The 24,070-nt window shown below is 39.6% G+C and overlaps 1 protein-coding gene across 1 annotated transcript; it reads right to left on the reverse strand.

Moving 5' to 3' along the window:
• Nucleotides 1-5,476: 5,476 nt before the first annotated feature.
• On the reverse strand, nucleotides 5,477-23,275 carry TULP3 (tubby like protein 3). The gene is made up of 10 exons (XM_009084214.1): nucleotides 23,227-23,275; nucleotides 18,226-18,388; nucleotides 16,222-16,398; nucleotides 14,310-14,434; nucleotides 12,318-12,515; nucleotides 11,103-11,215; nucleotides 10,596-10,710; nucleotides 8,592-8,690; nucleotides 6,299-6,470; nucleotides 5,477-5,783 (listed from the first exon to the last, which is right to left on the reverse strand). The coding sequence occupies exons 1-10, from the start codon at nucleotides 23,257-23,259 to the stop codon at nucleotides 5,650-5,652; spliced, it is 1,329 nt and encodes a 442-aa protein (XP_009082462.1). The 5' UTR covers nucleotides 23,260-23,275; the 3' UTR covers nucleotides 5,477-5,649.
• Between the last annotated feature and the right edge of the window lie 795 nt (nucleotides 23,276-24,070).

The raw sequence follows: 24,070 nt of genomic DNA on the forward strand, positions 1-24,070 counted from the left end.
CGAGAGCTGAGCTAGGGTTACAAAGCCCACATGCCCAAAACAAAAGCAGTAGTAAAACAGCAAGTTTAGGAAATGTAACTACATCCTATTAGCAGCTCTGGGAATGCAGCTACATCAGCAAAATAAACTTTCATGGCTCCAGTAGATGACTTGGTCTCAGATAATGGTGTGCACATAACCACGTGTGAAAAGTTATGACATGGCTTTGTTTAAAACTTCAATATACTGAAGAAATGGCTTAAGAAAAATCTCAGATTTTGGTAAGAGCCCAAAGCTAAAAAAGTTTGTAACTCTTTCAAGCTGCAGGGAAAAGACTGAAAACAGGACCTAAATGTGTCTTAAGGCTTTGGAAACCTCATGGCAAAACCCATCAACTTCATTAAAAAAAAAGGTTTTCTGATACAACTGCAGGAATTTAAAGTATGTAGAATACAAATATGATGTTACAAAATTCAAGTAAATAATTTAGTAGGTGTTTTTGTTTGTTATATAAAGCCCTGTAATTTAATTTAGCCACTGTTTCAACTAAGCCATATTTAAAGATATGTAGTTTAATAAAAAACATATATTGAAAGGTAGTTCACTTCTCATTACATGTGCATTGTGAATTCTAGGCCAGGTCTCATAATTATGTGACTAACATATTGTTTTGCTTCCATTTCCTTGCCAAATCAACATAGCTCAAAGAGAAGGAATTGAAACCTATTCCTTCCTGTGAATCATCACACAGATTGTTTGCAGGACTCCAGTCAATTGCAGATGGAAACTCACTCAGGAGAATACAGGCCCTTCTTAGTGCTGGGTTTTGGTTTTTTTCTTTAGTGGTGGTAATGTGGAAGCAAACTACTCTGAAACAGAAAGCAGAAGAGTTGGGCAAACTTATCAGACTTAATTTCCCAACCCGACCTGTACTCCATCAGAATTCTTTAGTTATTCAGTTTTTAAAATAAAACCTTTTCTCACAGTAAAATAGTACTGCTTTCTCTTTAATAAATAAAGGGCTCAATTCAATGAAGCATTAAAAAAAAAAAATCAAGCTTTGGCTTTCTTCATAATTTTCAGCTGTTTTGTTGCAGACAATGGTCCAACTTGTTTGAAAACATTAATTGAACCAAAGTAAATGACCCCGAATTCCAGCCTCTAGAATACATTCACCCTTTTATGTATTCTCTAAACCGAATGTTAAATCACCAGAGCAGGTTATGGTTACAATAGTCCTTACGTTAATGCATTTTGGTGAAGTTAGTTTGCTTCAGGATTTTTCTCCCATTTTGTGACAATAATTCCATATGGAACACATTAAGGGACAGATCTAGAAGACAGGAACTACACACTACATATAGACTATACAGTTCAAGAGATACAAGAGTTAACAGTGGGTATGTACAGGGTCTCTGCCTTCTTTCATGGCAGAGCTTTCAGTTCTTACCGCTTAATAGCTATAGCAGGCTGTTTTCCCAGTTAGTAAGGAAGCTCTTATACACAAGTTGCTTTAGCCCAAGGATAAGAGTCTTTCTGAGTTCTGAACTAGTTCCAAACTGCAGTTATGTACAACAGTTTGACACCGTGGCAGAGAAAATGGGATTCCTGACTCTGACAAAGCAGGAAATCTGTCCATAGTTCCATTCACAAGACTACACACAAACTCTTAGCTTGACATGAAAATCACGGGGAAGGCTTTGCTTGTCTTCTGTATCAGGAAGAGGAAATCTAATTCAGTGTCAACTGAGAGATTTACAGAGCTGTTAGCACCAGCAAGTAGAGGAGCACACTAAGTATAACTTAATAATTATGCCAACAGTAACAAAACCCCCTGTCCTACTGCTACCAAATTCAGCAGCAAAACGTCAATGAGAGCGAGACTGACCCCTAAAAGAGCAAATCATTCATTCTTTTGTGTTCACAAGCCAAAGAGATTATAGCAGCCTAGGAACTGTTTGAGTCGCTGGACGTGCCTTTAGGATTCATATTTAACAGTTTAATATGCTCCTTTCTTTGTTTTAAGACCTCTTTGGGCTTTCAAGAATGTTACATTTCCATGTATGCAACTAATATTCCTGTACTAAGAACAAATTCCCAGTAGTATTTCCTGCTTAGTTTTCTTTCCCAACTAAACCTAATTTAGCTCAGATGGAAATAGTGGGAAAACAGAGGTGCATGAAGAGAAAGGTTCACACATTGAGAGCTGTGCCAGTTTCTGACTGTCAGACCCATGATATCTCCTCTTACAGAGGTTCAAACATCTCTCAGTGAAAATAGGAACAAATAAGCACTTCAGCTTGGTGTTCTTCCTTGTAATAGTTCAGTTCGTGATTCAGAAAAATATATTACAGTACTTCAACACTCCAACGAGTTCAGATGGAAGGTAGGAAAATGCACTAAGAACCATCTCAAACGCCCTAACTGGACACTGGGACAATCATAAAAACATGAGGCAGAAAAGTGGAACTAGCTTAAAGAGAGAAACAAATAGAAACCAAGATTTCTATGGGAAGACCTACTAATAGGAAAAAAAATATTAGAGAGACTAACCTTACACTTATTCCCAAACTTCTAAGTGTATAAAAAAACTCCCAAAAATAGCACTAAGAAAGAACTGAGAATTACAAAGGAAAAGCGAGAGTAAGAAGAGAGATGAGATACAAGAGGATAGGGAGCAACAGGTAGTATCTCATACGGAAGGAACAAAGAAAATCCACAAATGACAGCAAAAGTTTAAAAAAAGAAACCAAACCGACTCACTTAAAATTAAGGATTTTTCAATACATAAATTATTTCATTTTCATTTATATATAAAAGTTATAAATACAATTAATGTAAAACAGTATCTGATAAAGAGCATGGAATCAGTTCATCTGTCTGCATAATTTGACTGAGACCCAGAGGCCCTGACCCTGCTAGGATCATGTGATGTCAACAAATAGCTTGAAGAGCCACAGCTGGACAAACCTAATTGAGAAGATGAGTAAAGGGATGCTACTGTGGCCTTCTGAGCACACAGAAAATCATCTTGAATTGGGAATTAGCATTCTACCTTTATGTCATCCCAAAATAACTTGAGGCAGTTTCTGTCACACAGTCCTACTCAGAAAAATAATCAGACAGGTACACAAACCAGCTTAGTTTTTCTGGCTGGGTAGAGGGAATGCAGAACCATCAGCCAAGAGCTCAGAAGAGCACAACTGGAAAACATTGCCAGGTTTTGTCCCCAGCCTGATGAGCAGGAAGTACATAAAGGCACAAAACAGATCCATCAGGATTCAAGTTCTCTTCACTGGGTCCTTTCTGACGAGATCATCAAAGTACAATGTCTCACCAGCTAATGCTGAATGGTCATTTGAGCGACACGTGAGCTGGACTTCTCGGCATCAATTCATAATTTACAGTTAAATACAGAGTTTACATGTGATTACCATATCCTTTTTTTTTCCTGGCAGTATCAGAAAATGTCTTCACAAAGCTTCATTAATTTCAAAGAGCAAGTGATATCTACCATTGCAAAGATTCCAGAGATCAAAAGCAATATATCTGCCCTTTGCAGCTTGAAACAGAGTTAGTCTGCCAACAATGACAATATCCAAAGCTGGAGAACACCTAATTCCTATCTTAGTAGAGGGACAGACTTTTCCAGGACCATTGCAAATGTGCATAATGGCCATGAAACAGGCAAGATAGTAACTGTTCTCTGCTTCAGTACACAGCAGGTGTGTACACTATGAGGCCTCCGTGTCACACTGTGCAGCAATCCACTCTGATGGGTTAAGGCCATACGAACCAAGAAGCATTCCATGCTGTGACCTACAGTCTCCATACTGTACATCCAGTATTACAAATGGAACACTGGAAGGGCACATTGCAAAGCCTCGCGATACAACTACTTTAAACTTACTGATGCCTTTGAAAATACCTGTAATCTCTTTTTGAGGTAACTCCTTCTTATAGTCAGGTTAAAATTGTTTATATAAGATCTAATATGTCATAACTTGAGACAACAACACATTAAAAAATAAAATTGGTCACGAAGTTATTCCTAAAAATTAGCAAATTTTATGCACAATGGACAAATGGAAAAATATTTCTGATCAGTTTACAGTCTAGATTCAATCTGTCACAACACTGCTTCTCAGGAATAGTACTGTATGTTGTTACAATACTACCTTCTGCCAATTTCAGTCACATTCAATCATCTATTCGGTCTCATTTTTCACATGGTTAAAAATAACAAGCAGCAATTAATAAAATATCACCAACTGAAAAGGGAGCATCTGAGATTTGATTGTTATTTGGTAAAAGGGCTGTCAGGGATAAAGAGCAATTAGAATACTGAAAGGGAAATGGACTTCAGCCTGAACAGAGACTCATTCCACAGAGCAAATGATACCATCTACCTGGATTTATGCAAAGCATTTGACACTGTCCTGCACGACATCCTTGTCTCTAAATTGGAGAGACATGGATCTGATTGGTGGAGCACTCGGTGGATAAAGAACTGGCTGAATGGTCACACACAGAGAGTTGTGGTCAGTGGCTCATGGTCCATGTGGAGGCCAGTGACGAGTGGTGTCCCTCAGGGGTTAGTGCTGGAGCTGATACTGTTCAACATCTGTGTCAGTGACATGGACAGTGGGATTGAGTGCACCCTCAACAAGTTCAACAGGTTGCCCAGAGACGCGGTGGCTGCACCGATCCTGGCGGTGTTCAAGACCAGGCTGGATGAGGCCTTGTGCAACCTGATCTAGTGAGGAGGTGTCCCTGCCCATGGCAGGGGGGTTGGGACTAGACAATCTGTAAGGTCCATTCCAACCCTTAAATTCTATGATTCTAAAAGTGTTGCATTAGAGCCAGTGTCCTATTACACCTGTCTCCTCTCTTTTTTTTTTTATGAATTCATTTGATAAGGAACTGTTGAGTCACATCATCTCTCAGGTTTTGTGGAAGTTTCAAGGTATATGAGTATTTAGCCATTATTTTTCTAATCTTAGCTGCAAGGAGTTCCAACTGGTGGACTTAGACCACTCTAATGCAGCATCTGTAAACACGGATTGTGAAAGCAGAATCATCACCAATAAACATCAACAATAAAAACATTGTGGGAGAATTTCTGATTGCTAATGGACATATGAGCAATCCAGCCTTGCTAGCAGGGCCTGAGCAAGCTGCAAGCTAAGCTGTTCAAGAACACAGCTGCGGCTGGAATGTGAGAAAGGAGGTAGCAAGATAAGTAGCTCCCGGCTGTGGGATGCAGGAGCTGAAGATGGTTAGAGGTGGAGAACAATGATGGAGGGCTAGTAATAGTAGTTAACCAATGAGAAGTGGGCACTTATAACAGGTGTGTATAAAAGAATCACTTTTGTAAATAATAAAAGGTTAGTCATGAGATCATAATGGCGTTGCCTCTTTGTACATGAACTCCCGTAAAACATCACTTATATTCCTTGTTCTTCCACAATGCATACAGAGTGAGCAGTCGCTGGACAAGATGGTCCACTGTCAACTCCCACGATGCTCTGAGGGCTGGAATTTGCTTTCTAATAAGCCTGCAGAAGTCTGTCTCCCATTTCCCTTCCAATCTGCTCTTCATTACTACACCTGGAACTCTTACAAGATGCAAGGATAGGAGTGAGTTCCATGTTACAAGTTTGTCATCTCTCATTCACAGACCAATTTACTATCAAAGCTGGAGAGTCCAATAGCAAAGGCCTGAAGGGCACAGAGGGGATAATTATAGTCCAGAGTGAACACATCTTCTGCTACACGTCCGAACTGCATCACAATGTAGTCGGCTGGGGAGAAAAAAAAGATTCAAAGATGAACAATTTCACAGTGAAGCAAAACAAACAAACACTAAAAAAACACCCCAAAACAAAACCACACATGTCTGGCAGTGCCAAATATATGTGGTTTGTGTATCCATCCTTTCCCCCCAAAGTGGCCTTGAAATCTGTGCTCGAGTGACTGTGATATTCTAGAGATTACTTCTCTTCTCAGAATCAAAGTTCAAGTCACTCTGTTGCTGGGTTGAAGGTGCTCTATTAATCCTTTTCTTTCCCTGTAGAAAGCTTGCATTTGTTCCCTCTTTTGCTGCAGCAATGGACGGCAGTGTCTGCACTCACCCCATTAAAAGGGAGGCCTTAAGTAATTTTCTCAACAGCTCAGAGGTCCTCAGTAATCCTCAACTAAATTCCTTCACCCAGTTTCCCTTCCCCGGAAAGGGTGTCTTATTCCTCTCAACCCTCATGAAATAAATTGGGTTCTCCCTGTTTGAGCAAGTCCCACACACTCTCCACCAGACTCTTACGGTCATTGCCATGGACAATCTGGAAGTTCTTCACTGAGGCCTGAGTGACTCTGCCATGGAAATTCAAAATATAGGATTGAGTATCATCATTCCAGACTGGAGCCTTGTTGTGCAGCTCAATGAGGTTCTCCAAATTTTTGTTTTGCCATTTTGACAGCAGACCCTCGTGTTCCTGTTCAGAGGAAAGAAACATATTTATCATTTTGCTCTGCTTTCGAGTGCTGCCTCTCTCCTGTGCTCACTCTGCCACTCGAAGGTCATTCCCTGTTTAATGAAACACAATGACAGCACTGAAACTCAGTCCTACTGAAAACTTCCTGCAAGTACCAGGAAGATACTTCTATAGATTCCCAGTCCAAGCATTCCTTTCCGCTCAATAAGCTATCACCGTATTTCCACTCAGAAAACAGAGAGAGAGAGAAGGAAGTGCGTGTACAGGAAAGGGAACAATTCACAGGCCACAGATGAGTGCCATCCTGCTGACAGGAATCCCTTCTGAGTCTCATAAGCTCTCTCTGCTCCTGTTGCATCCAGCTTCCATTTCTAACATTCTAAACTTCAAAACAGAAGAATCTACAATTAACTGCACAATGCCAGGCCCTGAGGTGTTTCAGTCGAAAGTCCAAAGGCTATAGCAGACTGTAAGGTTAAATACCATCCATTGGGTCTAACAAGCAACAAACAATATGAAAAAACAGAGAAATAAAATCAAAAAGATACAAGCTGGAAGTAAAACAGCACATTAAATCTGACAATGAATTACAAGAAGGTGCAAGTTGTAGTGAAACACGTGATGTGATTTAATTAAAAAAATTCTTCAACAAATAAAATCCAAACTGAAATAATATATGCTAAAACTCCCAAGAAAAAAAATCCAAATTGAAGTTATTTAACAGGAAAAAATGCCCAGAAAACAACCTGTTGTGGAGGTCTGACTGATACAGCTATAATAACTGCTGTAGTATTCTATACAGATATGATAGGGGATTTTTGAGGATAACCTAAATAGAACTTACTGTTCAGTTTAGTTACTTTATATCTCTAATTTTATCTTTATTTACTTTTTAAAGATGCTAAAATAATTGAGAACTGGCATCAACAAAGTGCATTTAGATGCAATTTGTCCTCCTTTTAAGCAGCAGCAGTATTTCTGAATTGGAGGCATCATACTACAGAGGATGAAGGATAAAACCAGTCAAACCTCTACACTGAAAGCTTTGCCAGCTTTACAGAACAGCTTTGTGTTTCAGCTCTGCCCAGTGTCAGTATGCTTGCCTGATAGCAAAACAGTTGAGAAAATAGGGGAGGAAAATAAAGGCATAATGGAATCATTATTGTACTGACGGAGGAGATGGTAATGCCAGTTGAAATAGAATGAATAAATGGCCACTTCCAGATACAATATTCCTACCCATTTGCAAGATTAAATTTCTCTTCTGGGCACTCATGACTCTCAATTTCCATTCTTGAAGATTTTGTTTTGCTCTGACCTCAAGAAATATATTCTTGACCCTTTCATATCTGCTCACAACTTGGCTGCAAATACCATTTTTTAGCTTAAAATATTGACCATGTCTTTCAGTTGGCACCTGTTCTTTGTGCCTTTTGGTCTTCTGCCACAACAAACATAAAACTCACATTAATGGAACAGAATGATTTTCATTATATACCTTAATATATCTTCAGATACAGTTCTGAAAGCTTTTGGCTAAGGTCCCCCACATAGCTAACACCCCCCACATATATGAGAAATCCCCACTAACTAGCCACAACAAAACTCCATCCTTCTCCTCATCCCACTTTCTGCTTAAAGAATCCTCCCTTTCTGTGATTACTGCAAAGAGGCTGACAGCATTCTGATCAAAAACATATTTACCTGCCTCTACTCCTGAATACCACCTTAACTATTACCCATCTGTTGCAATTCATATCCTGGCTAAGAATGGAAGCTCCTGGGAAAAGCAAGTTTGACCTGTGTACAGCATAACAGGGTCCCACCAAGAGGACAGCTTGCAGGTCCAAGAGCAACAACATATAGATAAGTAATTAATAGTTAGGCTGACCAAAGGACAAGTAAGAATATCGACACTATTCAGAAGGCTACAAAGTAGGCAAGGACAAATTAATTAACACATTTAAGCTACATTCTATTTACTCTCCATGAAACTTACTAAAGCCCTGGGTACTAACAACCCAGCTCAAAAACCCTGATTGTCAGTAACACCCAGACCTCTATGGGGAAGTTTTAACCTCTTATCTCCCATACGAAACACGACAAAACTCCATAACTCACATTTCGTGGACAGACTGGAATTCGCTTATGATTCATATTCATTCCTGGAATGATCACAGACATTTTTCTGGGACCCTTGAGTCCTAAGACATTGGTTTCCTGAAAGACAAGAAAAGACATTATTTTCAGTAAATGAGATACTCCATCTCAAAGAAGGAAAGACAGCAAAACTGAACCTGGACCCACACTTGTACTAGTTTTTCGAGTTTTGCTAGCTACAACTGTAGTCGCAGTTATCTAACTGCAAATGTGTTTAATCACCGAGAACTGATATTTCTCCCATTAGGAGAACTCTGATAAAACATATACAGGGTATTAATTAATTTAAAGTGCATTTGTTATCCTACTGAAACATTCATAACAAAATCAGATAAGTGCAATTTCCAGGCATAGGTTTTTGCTTCTGAGGAAAAATGTCCTAAAACTTTGCTAGTGAACAAGCCTTAAGTATGATAAAAGGCAAATATCTTTGACCTGAGTCTATGTTACCTGTATACATCACCATTTAGGCTAAAATGTTCCTGAACAACGAACGACATTCTTCTTTAGGTGCGGCTATTGGTGTTTAAGGCCATACCTCAATTTTATCTCAAATCATGCTGTTTTATATACAATCAAGGACAGACCCTGAAAGGAAAGTATTCAGCATCTATCCAAGCTTCAATCTTAAGTCAAGAAGGTTTTTCAGCACTGCAGGATACTGCTCCAAGTGGACGGAGTACAAAAAGCAAAGGAAAAAAGTCCTGGTATCTTCAAACCGTACATTTAATAATGTCAGCCAAACCCCAAGGCTCCATTTAAAGTGTTCTGTTATAATGTCACTGATAACCTTAAGAATTCCCAAAGACCAATTAGAAAGCCAGAATCTTTTAGAAGTACTGAATTGATGGATTGAAGTGATACAGCTTCTTCTCACATGTTAGTGCATTTTGCAGACACAAAGGCCTTTGGTGTTGCATTCTCTGTTATCTCACTTCAGAAAGTCTAGGGGCACTTATAAGAAGGAGGGTACTGATTTTATTCATATATAAACTTCATGAGCATCTTGTAGATAAAAGTTCATAATTCTGAAAAGCTGACTTTATATTAACTGCTGTATGCATTCTAACAGTCCAGCTAGGTAGGTACGTCCAGCTAGGTAGGGAACTGAAGAATACTGTATACAAAGAAAATAACCAGTAATAGTTCTGTAAAAAGGCTTGTACTGGAATCATCAATTTTTTTCCCATGTACCATTAAGATCAACAGCAAAACCAAAAAAATCAAGCTGATGCTCCAGTAGGCTAAGGCATCTTTAAATTTCTGCTGCCATACCTGTGAAAAAAATTAAAACTCTTCCACTTGATGGTCAGCATTTTGTATAGAACCTCAAATTTTACCTAAACTGCAGGACTGGAATATGAAACAATGTAACCTGAGAACCCTCACGTAATTCGAGAGTGCCCACAAGTGCCTCCTGACTCTGAAGCCTAGACTGAGGTGATTCACAAGACAGAAGAAAACATTTCTAGGACAGAGCTAGTGATTCATGATTTCCCCCGGAATTACATCCTTACCAACAACAAGCTGCACTGAAATAATATGAGCTCCCTCCTATCCCCCACAATGCCTTTGGTTCTGCAAAAAATAATTCTACTTCACAGGATACTCCCAGTTCCTTCTCAATGTCCACCAGCAACTGGGTGGGCAAGAGGCAGTTCATGCTGTGGCTGCTCCATGTAAATGACGTGCTGACTGGCCACACACTGAGCAATAGGCTGGGTAAGAAGGTCATCAGGATGTTACTTGGGTCTTTCTCCCTCCCCTAGCATAGATTTTTTTTTTTCATTACACTTGTAAGAACTTCTCTTTGAGGCCTCTGCCCCTTGTTGTATCTGGTTGAAATTGGTCACTTGGTTTCAAAGTAAGTGGGGGAGGCTGAAAGCAGCACGATTTTGTAAGCCCTGTTTCCTCAGTAACCAGGCACAAAGAAGAAAAGGCCAAAAAGGGAGAAGCAGTACTTACATAACAAATAGCTGCAAGCTCCTGTCTTGTATGAGTCTTTTCCACTAGACTTTGTGCCTTGACTGGGTTAACTCCATGGTCGTAGACGGTAAATTTTGTTCCCATTAGGTTTGACCTAATGTCAGGTTATGGAAAAACAGAGAAAGAGAGGTATCAGTGGGAAGTTTTCTCATTTTTACAGGTATTTGTACAGCACAGTGAAAACACATATCTCCTGCCATCTGAATCTTCCTATTGCCAGCTCAGTGAGGAACTTCTATGAAGTGCCCATGGTGAACCGAGCCTGTAACCTACCCTGGAAAAGCATCTAAACAGAACTTCTTCTCTCACCACAGTGAACGGTAACGCTGAAAAAGCTTGCCAACTCAAGTGAATACAGATTACATTCAGCAGAACAGTATGAGTTCATTCTCTCTGAATTGATACCAGATTGCTGGTCACAACCACAACTCAATTAAAATAAAAATCCTGTCTCACCTGCCTATAGTTTTTATCTGTGGTTCTCACCTGAGTTTTCCAACAAAGCTTTCCCCTTTCCGGGATAAATCAGTTGGGTCAACAGATATGAGGTAATTGGATGTTTTGCTCTTCTTTCTTTTTCTCCCTGCAAGAAGGAATGTCTGGAAATACAAAACTCTCATCAAGACTGGTGCTTCGTACGAATGCAGAGGCATTAATAGGCATTGCTATCCAAACTGTTCTCTCTCCATTTCCCAAACCCATTCCTCTTCTTGTTCTGTGCTGATATTACTGTCTCCACAGTTTTGATCTCTTCCAAAGTGCACACTCTGAAATCCTATTCCTCCAATCAACTCACTCAGCAGTCTGGATTTAATGCAGCCATCCTTTCTAGTCTTCTCTCCTTTTCTTCTGGAGCGGCCCAATTTTCCTGCTCTTTTTTTAACATTTTTAACATTTAATATTTTTATAAATTTTGTCTTTCATTGTATTATGGCTTTTAAAGCTACTAATTCCCTGTGCTGGTTTGAGCTGAAGTAGAGTTAACTTTCTTCATAGAGGCTAGTATGAGGCTATGTTTGGATTTTGTGCACAACACAGAGTTGATAATGCAGAGATGTTTTTGTTATTGCTGAGCAGAGCTTACATAGAGTCAAGACCTTTGCTGCTTTCCGTACTGCCACGCTGGCAAGGAAGTTGGGAATGCATGGGAGATTGGGAGGAGACACAGCTGGGACAGGTGATCCAAACTGACCAAAGGGATATTCCATACCATATGACATCATGCTCAGTATATAAGGTGGGAGGAAGAAGGAGGAAGGAGGGACATCTGGAGTGATGGCATCTGTCTTCCCAAGGAACTGTTATGCGTGATGGGCCCTGCTCTCCTGGAGAGGGATAAACACCTCCTGTCTTCGGGAAGCAGTGAATTAATTCCTTGTTTTGCTATGCTTGTGTGTGCAGCTTCTGCTTTCTCTATTAAACTGTCTTTATCTCAACCCATGAGTTTTTGTAGCTTTTACCCTTCTGATTCGCTCCCCCGTACCATGGGTGGGGGAGTGAGTGAGTGGCTGCGTGGTTCTCGGCTGCTGGCTGGGGTTAAACCACGACATTCCCTTAAGTGCCTTGGCCAAATATAAGCTGTCCTCATCTGTTTGATGGCTCTCCTCAGCTACAGGTTTCTTACCAGAAGCTTTGCCTTACACCAAAAGCATTCTGTGGTAGGAGTACAATAGCCAGGATAGTGTGTGCTGCTTCCAGTACCTTTCTGTTGCCATCCCTTTCCAGATGCATGTAATAAGTAGGGAAGAGGCCCCGGTCCATTCCCTTCTTATCTCTAGTGATTCGGCACTTGACACTAACGCCACGGGGTGCAGGGCGCAAGGCAAAATCCTCCAAGTTCTCTACTTCTCCCAGCTGTGCATCTGCCTGAGGGGATGGACTACAGGAAGCACCTGTTTCCTGTGGGAAGAAGCATCATATTAGCAAATTAGTATCATATCAGAGACTCTGGCATTCTCCAAGGAAATTCAGGTTTGTTGAAACACAAGATATCATGTCTCCAGAAGATGCTGGGGAAAGGACGGTTAAACAAGATACCATCTGTGTTTCTCTGAAAAACAAGTCACTGAAGACTTTTACTCTGAGGAAAGACTAGCCCTCCAAGGAGAAGGGAGAAAGAGTGCTTGTTAACCAGGGATGAGTGAATTGCTAGGAAGGGGAAAATAGGATGAGATGCTGTACACATTCCAATCAAAGAACCTCTTTTCTTATAGAGCTTCACTCTGTGGGAAATAAGGCAGCATGATAAAGCTGGACTGATGGATGCTGCAATAAGACAGGCTGGAATTTTTGTGACTGAAATGAGCACTCAGATTATGTTGGTTCAGAACAGTAGCAGAAATGGAATAAGCTGCTGGTGGAACCATATCAACTAAGTGTTGGAAGAGTCTTAGAACAATGCGTACAGTCAAGATGCAAGTTATGGTCACCAAAAAAAATTGTAATTCTAATGGATAACAGGGAGCGGTTATTAAAGTAATTTCTTTTCTTAGAGATAGCTGAATCCTGTGAATTGTAGCATCCAAGAGATTCCTCTCTTAGTGGGTCTTGGAGGTGAAGTTGTGGGTTTATCCCCATTCCAGGCTACAGCTAGTAGGACTCCTGAGTGAGTAGTACAGACACGTGCACAGAGACTCAAAATTCACTAGCGGCTCTCACCTCTTCCTCCCTCCAGCACACCTCACCCTGAATCTCCAACAGTTTGCACAATAGCCCAGTCTCCCAAGTAGCTAACATTCAGACCTCTTGTACTACTCCCCCACTAGTCTAGCACAACATACACACAATCACCTCACAAATATACTCACACAGGTTCTTTGAATAGTAGTATGGACTTTTAGGGGTGTCCAGCATCCATGGCCAAACCCTGTGGCCTTTATCTGATCTGAGCTAGCTCAGACCTTGAGGCTTCCGGATGCTGGTTTCTTCCAACTCACTGGCTAGTACAGCATATAATTTGTCAGCATGCATATCTCTCCCACACCAACACATACACGAGGACATGTGCACACAGGAAATAATTAGAAATGGAGTTTTAGAAGATAGTGGGACATGCTGAAGTGATCAGGCACAAGGTTCAGGCAGAGAAGCATACTGTCTTGCAGCTGTTTACATGCATCTGGTGCTTATTATCCCCTTTAATCCCTGTTTTCCCATGGTTATTACTCGCTGATTCACCTTGACACCCTTCTCTTCCCTCCTGAGTGCCTTCCCCTAAACACCTCATAAAAAGTTTGTCCAACCCCAGCATTCTCTGTTCCATCCCAAAATTCTGTTCCTCCTTGCATCCCACCACAAATGCTAAAAACCTTCTGGAAGTGATCCCTCTTAAGCAAGCTTGCACAGCATTTCAGAGCTCCTCTGAGTCATCTTAGTGGATTTTGCACCAGAGGCAAAGGCCCAATCTGTCTCCTTTGAGGGTCATAGTGCTGATTCACTGTGTTCCCATCTTCACTGATTAGGCTACTTGGAATCCACACACCACTGTTCCTTGATCATTGCTAGGTCTTTGTATTTACCTCAGTAGTCCTTCAGTCAGATAACCTGACAATCATGACCTTCTTGTGCCTTCAGGGATTAATATGCTGGCTACTGCAGTTGCAACTACTGTGTTTTAACCCAGTGTTCACGGGGCTAGTACTAAACTCAAGCACATGCCCAGCACTTACCAGAATAGGATTTCAAGACACTTACTGCAAAAGATTTCTCACTGGATGCAGAACGAGGCCTCTCAGATTCAGAGCCTGGTGAATGAGATGCTGGTCTAGTTTCTTCCTCTTCTGTGTCCTCCTCATCAAAATTCAAACTGCCTGAAATTCCTGTAAGAATACAGGATCAAGCATGTAATCTCTGAAAGGTGTCACAAGTTCACAGCACCACTATTTCATATACAACTCTTGCATAACTATTAGCTCAATTTATTTCTGTTGTTTCAACTGCTGATTTTCTTCACGTGCTATATTGGCTCCTGAGCCTTGAAATTCAACCCCCCAGTGACATTTTGCAGCTGTCACTGTGCAGATGATGACGCATCTGTCAGGGTTTTGTTAATACATATTTTACGTGATATTACATGATGTAACGTATTGCTTAGTATATGCTGTCACTGAATTAATTTTGCCTATTTTCATGCAAAAAAAAATCCCTCCATGTCTTAAGAACCTCAAAATGAAAAGGAAATCCAGATCAATATGCTGACACCTATCCTGTAAGTTGGACTCTGTACAGTTTGCATTCTTTACACACACTGAAACAGAGTACATTAATTTTTCAGTAACAGCTCCTCCTGTTCTTACATCAATTCCAAAAACTCAGGTCTCAGGAATACTACTAATTACTTGATTTTTACGTAGTTCCAGGACTTATTTATTTAATCTCGACCTAAGCACAGTTACGTAGAGATGGGTATATAACTAAAACAACTCTGGATAAAGACATTAATAAAGAGCTTCTGTACACATCACTCTTTGGTGTTTCCTCCTGCTTGGAACTGCATAATTTTGTTCTGTGATTCCATTATTTAATTTGGCTGTAGAATGAAAAAGCACATAAAGCACCATAGAAAATGAACACATTCAGCCTGCTAAACTCTATTATTTTCTGAGAGCCAATGTAATAACAGTGCTCTGACATGGCACTGCATAGAAGGGGCACTGCTGGAAGTCTCAGATAAACCAGAAAAATCTAGTGTTAACAACCTGTCAGTAAACTTCCCAAGAGACATCTGGGAAGAGGAAAGGCGTTAACTCTAGTACTCCAGCCAATTTCAAAATTCACTGTTTATATTCTACCTCCCCTGATTTCCCCTCAAGTTACTGGATATTCTCTCCTGTTTCCTTTCCTGACTTTTGTGTAATGTTGCTATGCATATGTAAGCATCTGACACCTGGATGGAAGTACTTCTATATATGGCAGCACCTCAATACATAAAGTGTACTGGAAATATTCTGGGAGACAAGCCCTGCAAAATAACAACAAGCCCTGTACTCTGTTAAGCACTAGCCATAATTTGGCTGCAAAGTGATTAGGCTGCATGCAACAAAAAAAGGCTTCCTGTAGTACTGGCAGCAACTTAAGATACTTGGCAGACAGAGCTTGACACTCCAGTAGGAAACTACTCAATGGGATATAACTATTGAACATAAAACACTAAACCCATTGATTGTGGCAGCCTCTGACTCAGAAAAACACCTTTCCTGTTAGTCTCCTAGAGAGTGAAATTACAGCATTTACTGGCTATAGAGTTCTGCAACTGTAAAAATACTCAAGCATCTTAACCAGATACGACATATCTGGAATAAAAATACCCATAACTTTAGCAAAATGTGAAGTATTGCATTTTGTCAGCAACTTCCTTGGAAAGACCAGAAATCCTACAGCACATTGATAAACTCTTAAAAAGTAAGTGGTATGTTCCAATCAATACCGGAAGAAGGAACTGCAGTACTGCACTTCCACATGCTGTAGAATCTACATTTAACAGCGATATCCTACAGACAGCTGTTTAACGATTCCTCTTATTTTTTAGGTTTTTTTAAGCTACTGGCAAAAAATAATAAAAGTAGAAGAACCCTGAAAAAGACATTTGCCTATTACCAACTCTTACCTCGTTTCTGTAAGACTTCTTGCAGATCTGGCTTGCCTGCTGTATCTGTTACAGCCTCTCCATCATTTTCCTGATCAGCATTGTCTTCTGTTTTGGTAGATCCAGCAGAGAGAGTCTGGAGCTTGGTCCCCAAATCTTGCACTTCTGATTTCAGGGAAGCAGCTGGTCCATCAATGCCTACAGGCCAAAATGAAACAGAATTCTTAAGTCCATAATTTTTTTTACAGCTAAAGCTGCATCCCAGGATGATTCTCCTTTTCATCTTCCCTTGCTCAAGTGTCCCTTTATAGTACTGAAATATACTTGTTCAATTTTTGTCAGAGGACTTGGGAGGAGTCAGGCCTGACTCTGGTACAGACTGCCTATTACTTTAAACATATCACGTATCAGTTTCTCCCTATATAAATAGAGCAACTGTATCTACCTTTTCACAAGGGCTTAAGCAATTAAAACAAATTTCATTGGCCATGCACATTGATATCCTTCAATTTATTTACAGGCAATCACTCTATTTGCTTTTCTTTCATGTTCTTTCTTTGCTTCTGTGCCAGTAAGTGAGTGCTCTACAGTGAACATCACAAATCAATTTGATAAAAATATGTACAGCCACAGGCAGAGAAAGCTGTAAATGGATGCCTCTGTCTTTTTGTTAGAAATGAAACTTCCATGTTTAAACATGCAACACAGCTGTGCACTGCACTTCTTAGTTGGTGGAGGCATCTCCATGTCAGGATCTGGCTGGCACAATACTAAAAATGTGCTTGTATAGCACACACTACATAAATGTAGCTCCAGCTTTGGATTCCTTGGCTTCCCATTGTTTTACTTCTTAAAACTTTACTGCTTTATCTAGTCATCACATTTCTGACACCTTTACTGCTATTATCACAAACTATGGAAGACAGTGAGGGAGTAGTTAGTCTTAATTTTTCTTTCTTGTAGTTTCAGTACTACTGAAGTTTCCTAACTTAGAAGTTGTGTGTCTTTTCTCTTTCTCTCTTTTTGATTTGAAAGTCAGAAAGAAACTTTCTTACACCCAGTTTTAAACACCTAAATGGTACCATCCACATCACCACTTTCCTCTCCATCTTGTGACCCTGAAAGATATTTGGAGAACAAGAAAAACATCCGAGAGAGGGGATAACATCTTCAAACCAGGCAATACTGGTTTGTTTGGGTTTTTTAAATTCTACTCTACATGTAATTTGCTAATAATACAATGCTTGCATTTAAACATCCTAATGTGTCTCAGAGCCTTAGAACATTTCCTGTTACTTTCTTGATAGGCTGATGGGACCTTGGCTCTCATAAACAACTTCCTGACACTTCCACTGGAATTTAAGGATTTCATTGCTGCTTTTTTTCCTCCCTGTGACATGGGGCTCTTAAGGCTCTCACTACTCTTATTTCTTTTCACTCCTAAAAGAATGGTCACTATTTTACTGTAATGTTTAGAGACCACCAAGTTATTGCCTTTGGCTCTGATGCCACTTTGTAGACCACTATAGCTTCTTTGTCATGTTTCAGTTGTCTCACTGAAGCCCACAGAAAATAACAGATGAAGTCAAAATCATCAAGAACCTAATTCAGCATTCGTAACACTTTTCTTTTGCTCTTCCCTACTTTATCATTCAGTCATATGCTATCTTGAGATGGAGTATACCATGACACCACGAGGAAAAGTACAGGCAAGTCACTACTCATCCAAATCCAAAGTGGATTTGTATCTTCCTACCTTTACTGAAGTCCCTAGCCCCTTTCCTTTAGCCTAACACAAGGAAGAGATTACTCAAGGGTACATGAAGTTTTCCAGCTATCACAAAATTCAAGATAAGGTTTTAGTTTGCTTTTACAGTTTAGTATTGCTCGACCATACTGCACTACAATTCTACTTTTGTACACAGAAAGGTATGTAATCCACTGCAATGTTGGTGTCCATCTGTGACATACAATGCACATACTGTTACTTTGGGGAACATTGTTGCCATCAGGTTGATTACTTACCATGTAAAACAACATTAGTGTGGAAATGGGGAGGAGTTTCTACTAAAGGAGTCTGCTCCTCACACGATTTTGGCTTTGACCTAAGCAGCTTTGCCTCAGGATTTGGCTGTACCATCAATGGATCAAGACGTTTCTTCCTCTGCTTCTTCTCTAGAAGAGTTCTCTGTGAAATAAAGAAAACCATGAGAGAGCAATGAGTAACCACATCCAGAGGCAGAAACCATGCCTCAGCCACTGGCAATGACATATCACTGGTCAGGATCACAAATAAATTTGAAATATTCTTGTCATCTCTTACAAAATTCCTAGGCACAGATATCACTGTGTCTTTGGAGTGAGATATTGTCTTCGATTCTCCACGAGAGGTTGATGGGTGACATGGACACCTGCTTAATTTCTGATCTATCCTGAGAGCACCATCAGATAATGTTAATTCCTTTCATCCAGTCTAAACTGTAGCAATCCTTAACACAAATAACAAATTCAGCAATCATTTATAATCCAATATGAAACAGTCATCAGGACTTGCAAAGGAAAAGGTTTCTGTCCCCAAAACTATCACCTTATAGGGAGCACTTAGAGCAAATAGTTCCCAGAAAACAATGTTGAAAGGTAAGATTTAGAGGAGGGGAAATGAATAAATAAATAACAGTACTTAAAACAGGAATGATCCACTAAAAGGAAAATTTATCTACCTTGTTAAATTTTTCCATGAAATTCAGGATTCAAAGGAAAGAACAAACAGTAAACCCAAATCTTAAAAAATGAAACATTAATTTTCCCAGATACATACACATTTCATCTTTATGATTTCCTAATAAACAAGAAGAGAAACAACCTCTAGACTCACATCAAAGCAAATGGGGACATAGCACCATTTTAAAGACAGAAATGCTTAATCCTTAAAAGTTAAGGTGATGCACAAAGAAGGAAAAATCATATTCTAATACTCTGCACCACTATGCAAAGAATGTGCAAGCTCCTTGCCCTAGATGCAGTTTATCCATGTCTGCTTCTTAGGTACCTGAACACTCCCAGAAGTTGTTTTTGATCACAGAAACCATTTCTGCATCAAATTATTTTCAGACTTGAAGGACCTATCGATAAATGGTACCAACAATTCAATCCTCTTGAGACAGACATCTTTGGAGCCCTTTCCCCTCCTGATATTCTATTTCCCTCATTGGTTCTTTCCTCTCCTATTAGGCTTTTTATCTCAAGTGAGATAAGTTTCTCAGGCAACCTGTCCCTAAGGAATTCCAACACAACTCAGCCCTCAGTCATCTTTTCTTTCTGCTTTTTTTCACTTACATAACCCCACCCCCCAAAAAAACCCAAAACAAAACCCAAACCCAAAAAACCCCAACATACAAAGACCAAACAAAACCAAACATACAAACCCCAACAAAACCCCCAAAACAAAATCCCTTTTTTTATTTAAACTCATAATTACACTTTGAAGATTGAACTGCAGTACGGGCAGTGTTTGCTATTGCAGAATTATTTGCAAGGATTGTCCTGCAGAGCAAAAATGACACAGAATTCCAAAGAGATTATCACATTGGTCTAGAATAAGAAAAAGAAAATAAGCAGAAGACAAATTCTTAAAAAATGCTAATTATAGGTATGTTTTTCAGAAAGGTGTTCAGACCTTTCACAAGAGTTAACATTAGTTTGTAGTGTTTATTTATTTTTTAAAGCAATGCTGAGGAAAAGTAAAAAATTTCATGATAGTTCAAAAATGTCTAATAGTTCAAAGAAAAGGAGAGAGGAAAAAGGAGAATCAAAACATTACACTCAGAATAACGATTTGAGAAAAAATATTGCCAAGGCTTCTCTACCTGACAAATAGGCAAGAAAAAAAAATTTAAAACAGGCATATCCTAAAGGCAATAAAAATATACACAGCTACTGCTAAAATGGGAAACTGAAATTGGGATCGGCATAGGATATAATAACTTTCAGTTATTTAACAGACTATTCTATTAGATAAGCCTTTTTAAGCATTTAACAGCTCACCAATCTAAATTATTTATTATTTTTGTTATCAGTAGCAGTAGTATTACAATACCACATTCTGTTTCATCAAAGAGTTTCTTACCAATCCAACAGAATCATATACGTTTACATTGAAACTTGCAGTTGACTGCTGGGAGATATGACTTTCTTCTTGCAAGAACTTCAGGATAATCAAAGTGACAATACTTGATAGTAATTTAATCTGATTGTAAAAGGCTTCTCTGTACTACTTTGCTTACTGAGAAGGAAAAAATAACTGCAAGTTTACTGGAGGACAGCTAGCACCCGTTCATTTTCTTTCCACAGGGTGGCAGAGCAGCCCCGACGTTCAGTCCCGTGTATTCCCGGCCTGACTCCACTCAGTAGAAAAAAGAAAATTGTATTTTGTTTCGTTCTGTCTATTAATTAACATTCTCCTCCAGCTCTGTGTTACATTAAAAATTCATACAATATTACAACATAAAATTTAGATAGTTGCTGAACAGGGAACCAACCCACCGAATAAAGAACAGATACCGATTACCATGATTTGTTCAGGGGTTTGTGCACTCCATGCACTAAATACTTTCACAAGCATTTTCTTTGCACCCCAGAAAACCACAACACCAGAATACGGGGTAACTAAAGGATCACAAAGTACCAGCTCCTGTTCCAGTGAGTTTCCAACAAGCCAAGAAGTCAGATGAATATACTCTAGCAGTAAGACAATCAGCTTAGAATTCTTTCTCCGACTGTGATACAGGAAGGCTCCAACTACTCCACCCTCAAAGGTGCAATGCTGTACCACTTATTGTTTGGCACAGTTCTAACCTTAGAAGGCCATGCACGATGGATCCTAGCTCTGAAACATCCTCTCCCCTCTCACAGCTCCTCCTTAGCTCATGCTGGGGCAGCTGTGGCAATGCCAGCGATGGGGGCATTAATGAACTTCACGCCAAGAGAAATGCACCACACCAGGTGCATTCGGGAACACAAGAGGCTTCGTGCTCTCCACGCACAGGGAGATGGCAGCATTGCACCTTGGAGCTGAGGCACCTCGGAAAGACGCCACAACCTCCTACTAATGAGGGAGTAAGCACTGCCTGAGCCACCACACTCTTCCCTCAAGGAAAAGGCAGTAGTGTAGAAAAACAGCATCCTGGCAGGCAGAGCTGGCCCACAGAGGGAACTTGATGTCATGCACTATTATAAATAACATTTTACTGCAATTAGAGGCTTTCCAAATCCATCAGAAAGATGGATGACAGGCATATATCTCTGCTGTGGCAAATGCTTATTCCAGATTCTCTCTGTATGACCAAAGGTTCTATACGTGATCCTGCTGGATTAAAACATTTTGCATTCTTTAATCCCAACTCCTATAAATATTTATGACACATTAATCAAGCAGAGCATCAGCTACAACCAGCAACAAGTCCATCACGTCTGACAGTGATCTCCTATTGACTTCTGTTTCTTCAGAAGGCATAGTACTAATCATGTAAAAAGTTAAAAGCAGACTTTAAAAGTTAACATTTGAACCTAATTATAAAATCCTAAATTAGAGACTGTTAGCATTTCGCAACAAATCTCTTTTGCAAAGGGTGGGAGGTGTTAAAATACATTTTACTAAAATTTTCTAGCTCCTGGTTTGTAGATGATTGCAATCTCAACCAAATCCAAGAAAGATGGAAACAAAATTGCAAAACAGTGTGAGTTCTTTGAACTGACCTCTTCCTGATTTAGCTCTGAAGGCATTCCACCCAGCCCAGCAACTTTGTTTTGCTGGAACAGCTGTGTATCCCCATGGCAAGGTCTGACACTAAGCCTACATCGATCACAGTGCCTAGCACTAGAAGACAGTGATTATTTACCAGCTTATGACCCAAGACAACAGTCCTGAAACAAACACTGAGGTTCATCACCAAGCAGTCAGAGCCTCCTTAGCTTTGGAAGGTCTTACTGAGTGGCATTTGACACTAAATGCTTTTTTGCTGATTACTTGACGTAATGCTTTCTATTTGTAAATAGATTTTTGTTTGCTAGTTTGTTTTTAAACAAGTGCTACTTGACAGTCTACAGGTAAAGGCCTATTCTAGCTTCCACAAATATGACCAAAGATAAATTTATCCCTTGACTCTGAAGTGTTTTAGAAAAGCACCTACATACACACAGATAAAGTTGGTTAAAAAATTCACTATCTGAAGTCAAAGCTAAGCAAACTCAGACTGCAAATAACAAACAAGTTCTGGTGGAGAATTACTATCCACTGTAACAGTTCCCTGAAGACTGTTGTTTCTGGATTTAAAGAGCCTCAGCTGAGAAGGTGCCTTTCTGAAAAACATACTTCAATTTGAACACGATGACTTGAATGTCAGACAGTGATTTGTGGCCCATGTGAAATGGCCAGCCAGAGAATCATCACAATCTCACATCTTCTAATCCATTTATTAGCATTTGAAGTTTCACAGAGCAAGAATATTAAGGATGGATACTTTATTACTTTGAAGAATATGGTGATGTAAGGATCCAGCAAACAGCACTTTGAAAACTGAGACCTATAACCTATTTTTTGACCCATGCTTGGCTGTAAATATTTTCTTTGTAGGAAACCAAAAAAGGTTAGAATATGATGCTGGAAATCTTTCTCAACAGCTGTGTTAAGGAGATTTTTCTATAGGTCAGGGAAACTTTTCCCTTTGATGCTTAAAATGGATAATGCCCTGCAGTCTTCCTGTCCCTTGATTCATTCCTGCACTCTGGTGACTCAGCCCCAATAAAACCAGAGGACACATGAAAAATAAGCATATCAAAGACACCAAGTCTACAAGCAATGGCAAGGCTGACTTAAACTAACAAAAACCATGAAAATCTTTAAAGAAAAATGTTAGCAAAAGGTTCTCTAGACCAACTATTTATAGCAGTTTCCCCCATTTCTCATGTCTCTAGTTGGCTGCTTGTTTTCCTGTACTTAATTTTACCAGCTTCAGCACTATCATTTACCTGATTCTGTAGTTTCAGCTGTCGCAGTTTCATGCTTTCATCCTCAAAGATGCTGGGAAAGGAAATAAACAAATTAATTGATTAATTAAGTTTGCATTACAAGAGCACAGGATATTCACAAACTATAACTTCACTGTCAAGACTTTAAAACAACTGTAAGACTATGCTAGTCTATGTCATGAGAAGGCCAAGAAACAAGCCATTAAAAATAAAGCACATATACACGCACGTGTGCATACTCTGTCATAAACAGGACCCAAACTGTAGCTGAATCACTTTGGTAAACTGCGCTGAAAACATTTTGCAAGCACCAAGGGCTTCATTCCTGGTGGACAGATTATGAGCCACTATTGAGGTGGGCAATGAGACAATTTATACCTGAAGGCTTAACACAGTTCAAATCAACTCAGCAGAGTCCCTGCACCTTCAAAGATATCCCAATCCAAATTAACTCAGAATTTTACATTTTGGAGTCAAACCTACATCATTTTCTCTTCCTGTCAGACTTTCCAGAAATACTGTTAATATCTGAGAGAATTTGTATTTACAACATCTGATATTAATTCCTAGAGATAAAATAATTATTTCAGTGTTTTATAGATGCCTTTCCTAAGAACTCTATTTTTTTGTTCTGTGTTCTGCATAGACTTCCCATGTCACTCTGTATGTTAATGAACTATTACATGAAGAGCAATTTCAAGCAGTTAACCCTACAAAGGGGAAATTTTCATTGATAATTAAGCACATATTCTGCCTACCACAACTGTGCACTTTCCTCCAACACAGTTTTGCCAAAGGCCCCTCTGGAAGTAGGAAAGCATCAGGAAGAAGATACTTAATGTGG

Source organism: Acanthisitta chloris, unplaced genomic scaffold (assembly GCF_000695815.1).
Source record: "Acanthisitta chloris isolate BGI_N310 unplaced genomic scaffold, ASM69581v1 scaffold351, whole genome shotgun sequence".
Classification (NCBI taxonomy): domain Eukaryota; kingdom Metazoa; phylum Chordata; class Aves; order Passeriformes; family Acanthisittidae; genus Acanthisitta; species Acanthisitta chloris.